This window comes from Maniola jurtina, chromosome 14 (genome assembly GCF_905333055.1).
Source record: "Maniola jurtina chromosome 14, ilManJurt1.1, whole genome shotgun sequence".
Lineage (NCBI taxonomy): Eukaryota > Metazoa > Arthropoda > Insecta > Lepidoptera > Nymphalidae > Maniola > Maniola jurtina.
The window spans coordinates 663,398-667,499 of NC_060042.1; the positions used below are offsets into that span (position 1 = coordinate 663,398).

Genomic DNA, 4,102 nt, shown 5'->3' on the forward strand with positions numbered 1-4,102 from the left:
AATGAATAATAATAATAATTTTACACTGCAAAAAATATTTTTATAAATATAAATCTGTAGAACTTTCAAGTGTCAAGTGTCATTTAATGATCTGTCAGAAATTCATCTGTCAAAAACAGAAAATTACAAAATCTTGCGAAGCGAGCTAGTCCTATAAAAATTCCTATTGTACTTATTAAATACAAATAGTGTAATATCGATAACAGGAAAATTAACATTTTATTTAACTAGAGCACACATTGTGTTAATGATTCACATGTTTCGAAGTAACAATGGCAATGGCCGTGAACGTAGAGAACTCCGACACTCTATCGCCAAATGAAGAACCCAAATTGAAATATGATCGAATGGGTAATGATGTGCAAAACATACTACTTAAAGACGCAGTAAGCTGTATTTGTGTGCATACAAAGTTTATTTGCCTCGGGACCCAATGGGGTGTGATACATTTGCTCGATCATGAAGGAAACACGGTGCCAATATCTCAAGACAATAACCAGAAAGATTTGCAAGCTCACGCGATCGCCGTGAACAAAATCTCAGTAGATCTCAATGGAGACTACATCGCAAGCTGCTCTGATGATGGGAAAGTGCTGGTATATGGGCTATACACTGATGAAAATACACATAACTTGACTCTAGGTAGAGTTGTGAAGTCTGTGGCGTTAGACCCTTATTACTTCAAGTCTGGATCTGGCAGAAGATTCCTTACAGGTAAAACTCAAGCAGCTGGTTAACAGGTCATTGTGGTTTTGATAGATCTTTATTTAATGATGGATGTTAATGTTTGACTAATTGATCTTTAAAAAAATTATCCTGATTTGTGCTTATGCACATGAAATAAATTTTTAAGTTTTGGTGGACTCATAGATCTACACAACATAATATATAAATTCTGTATATATATTTTTAAGTTTTTTCGTACTTGTTTTATGATGTAGATTAAAAATATTTACATAAGTTTTAATTCTCTCAATTTCAGGGGACAACAAATTGATGCTTTACGAGAAAACGTTCTTAAACCGCTTAAGGAGTACAGTACTTTGTGAATGTGAAGGCTACGTACAGGCAATCTCATGGCATGAACGCTTCGTAGCCTGGGCTAGTGAGGTAGGTGTGCGAGTATATGACCTTGTGGCGAGATGCTCCCTAGGACTTATTCAGTGGGAAAAAAGTCCCAACCGCTCCATAGAAGACTTCCGCTGTAATCTTCTCTGGTCAGCTCCTAAGACCCTCATGATTGGCTGGGTTGACACCATCCGAATATGTGTTATACGCAAGAGAAGCCAAATTGAACTACAGACTCGTGACGTAACAGAATATCTAGTTGATCCAGTCCACACATTCCAAACAGATTACTACATCAGTGGCCTAGGCCCATTGGACGACCAATTGGTATTACTCGGTGTTCCAAAAGAATGTGATCCTGAAACTGGGAAAGCCCAAAGACCAGTTCTTTTACTAGCTGACTATAAAGACTGTGAATTTTGTGAAGTTTCAACCGACAGCCTCAATATAAGAGGTTACGAAGAGTATTCATGTAATGACTACTATTTGGACATGCTCATAGAAGAAAATAGATTTTTCATAGTGTCTCCAAAGGACATTGTAATAGCGAGCCCCTATGATATTGATGACCGAGTGAACTGGTTGACTAAAGAAGGAAGATTTGAAAAAGCTATATCAGTATTGGAAGAAGTTGGAGGGAAAACATCTGAGCATTCAATTGTAACTGTAGGAGTTCAGTACTTAGATCACTTAATGTCAGAACACCTTTATGAAGAAGCTGCCATTTTGTGTGCAAGAATATGTAAAAATGATAAAGTTATGTGGGAAAATCAGATTCTAAAGTTTGTTGATGTGAAGCAACTGAGAGCTATCAGTGCTTACGTTCCTAGAAACCCCGAGCAATGTTTGAGTCCACAGATTTATGAACTTATCTTTTGTGAATACTTAAAAGTGGACCCAAAAGGGTTTTTAAAACTTGTTCAGGAGTGGAGTCCTGCGCTGTATAGAACCCCAGTCATTGTAGATAAAGTATTAGAACATTTAATGAATACAAAAGTTGAAAACATCTACTTGGAAGCCTTAGCTTTACTTTATTGTTACCAGAAAAAATATGATAAAGCACTGACAACATATTTAAAACTACAGCACAAAGATGTATTCAAGCTGATAACTGATTATAACATGTACTATGTGATATATGACAAAATTCTTGATTTGATCACTTTAGACTGTGATAGAGCTATCACTATACTCATCCAGGGCAGGGATAAAGTTCCTGTTGAAGTGGTGGAAAAGCAACTCGAAAATAATGATGAATATCTGTTTAAATATTTAGATGCATACAGTAAGGTTGAGTCGAATGGACGATATCATGGGAAACTTGTTCGGCTGTATGCAAAATACGACAGAAAGAAATTGTTGCTATTTCTGAAATGTAGCGACAACTATCCGATACAAGAAGCTTTGGATGTCTGTCAAAGCAATGAGTTCTATCCAGAAATGGTATTTCTTCTCAGTCGAATAGGCAATACAAGAGAGGCTTTACAAATAATAATAGAAAAGTTGCAGGACATAAACCAGGCAATTTCTTTTTGTCAAGAACACAATGACAGAGAGCTCTGGACGGATCTCATTAAACATACAATAGACAAACCTGAATGTGTAACGTTACTGCTTAAAAGAATTGGCAATTATGTAGACCCTAGGATGTTGATACAAAACATTCAGTCTGGTTGTGAAATTAAAGATCTGAAAGAGTCCCTGGCTAAAATGATGTGTGATTACCATTTACAAATGTCTGTGCATGAGGCATTTAAAGTAATTACATTAAGGAACTATTTTGATTTGCAAGAAAAACTCATTGTGAATCAGCAAAGAGGAATATCAGTTACCGATGAGTTTCTTTGCAGTGTGTGCCAAGGACGTATTATAATAAGAGATCTGTCAGAGGCATCAGATTTAATAGTGTACAAATGTCGACATTCCTTCCACATAGAATGTTTGGCAGACGGGGTTAATCAAGACCACTGTAGTGTATGCAGTGCTGTTAAAATGTGACCGACAAACTGCTCAAAATTATTTGTAGATAGGACTGTGTATATTAAATTAAATATTAATTCTATTAGTGTACCTGATAAGGCCCAAGTTAATGAACTAATTTAGTTTTTTACGTTTATGTTATCAATTGTGTTGTTACAGTGCTTTTGTATTGGCATAAATCATTTTCCTCATATGTAATTAATTTGTGATGCATATTCCAATTTTGCTACAAAATGTTATTTTCTGAATACCTAACATTTTAATAATAGACTACTTAATATAAATTCTATAATAAATTTGAATATCCCAATAATATATTTTTCGTTTACTTTTTAATAGATAATAAATAAGTGCATTGTTATTTGGTGCTCGCTGCCCTGAAAGATCCTAGTAACTTATCAGATTGAACTACTTGCCTACGAACCTGCATAAATATTCGACCTGTATGAATGCTAGGCCTCATTCGCACGAGAGCTTTTTTAAGGTCCGTTAAAAAAGCGTTCAAATAGAACAAATGCATTCCCAAGTATCTGTTCACACGTCAACGCTTTTTTAAGGCGCACTTTTTATTTTCAGCGCAACGCGTGCGAATTTGGGCTTAGACTACGACTTTTGTTTCTGGTCGGTGGACTATGATAAATAGAGGTACAGCCAGGAAAGTTTCAAGAGGGTAGACTTGAGCACCGACCAGAAACAAAAGGACTTGAGGTAGACCCATACCATAGAGAACTTTGAGAAGCACCCTGCATGAAAGGCATGTCATAGTCTGTGGCGCTCACTAGTGATGGGACAATGATATAGTTTGTGTTTTTTGTTTTTTACGGCGTTTTTTACTCGTATATTATAAACGTTATAATGTAACTATCTATGGGGTCTAGTAGAAAAAGAATAATTGCAAATAATTCACCAAAAATACCTATGTATACAAGTTTACTAATATTATGTGTGATAATAATAATATGTAGTTACCCAGAGCAAATCTTTTTTTTGCGCCCAAGACCAATAAGCATAAGACTCAAAATCCAAATGTCATTTGAATTTCGCGAAACGAAAC

The 4,102-nt window shown here is 35.6% G+C and overlaps 1 protein-coding gene across 1 annotated transcript; it reads left to right on the forward strand.

Annotated features, from left to right (window-relative positions):
* The first annotated feature begins 102 nt into the window (after positions 1-102).
* On the forward strand, positions 103-3,363 carry LOC123871679 (vacuolar protein sorting-associated protein 41 homolog). Its single transcript, XM_045915589.1, has 2 exons — positions 103-714; positions 983-3,363. The coding sequence occupies exons 1-2, from the start codon at positions 273-275 to the stop codon at positions 3,064-3,066; spliced, it is 2,526 nt and encodes an 841-aa protein (XP_045771545.1). The 5' UTR covers positions 103-272; the 3' UTR covers positions 3,067-3,363.
* Positions 3,364-4,102: the final 739 nt, after the last annotated feature.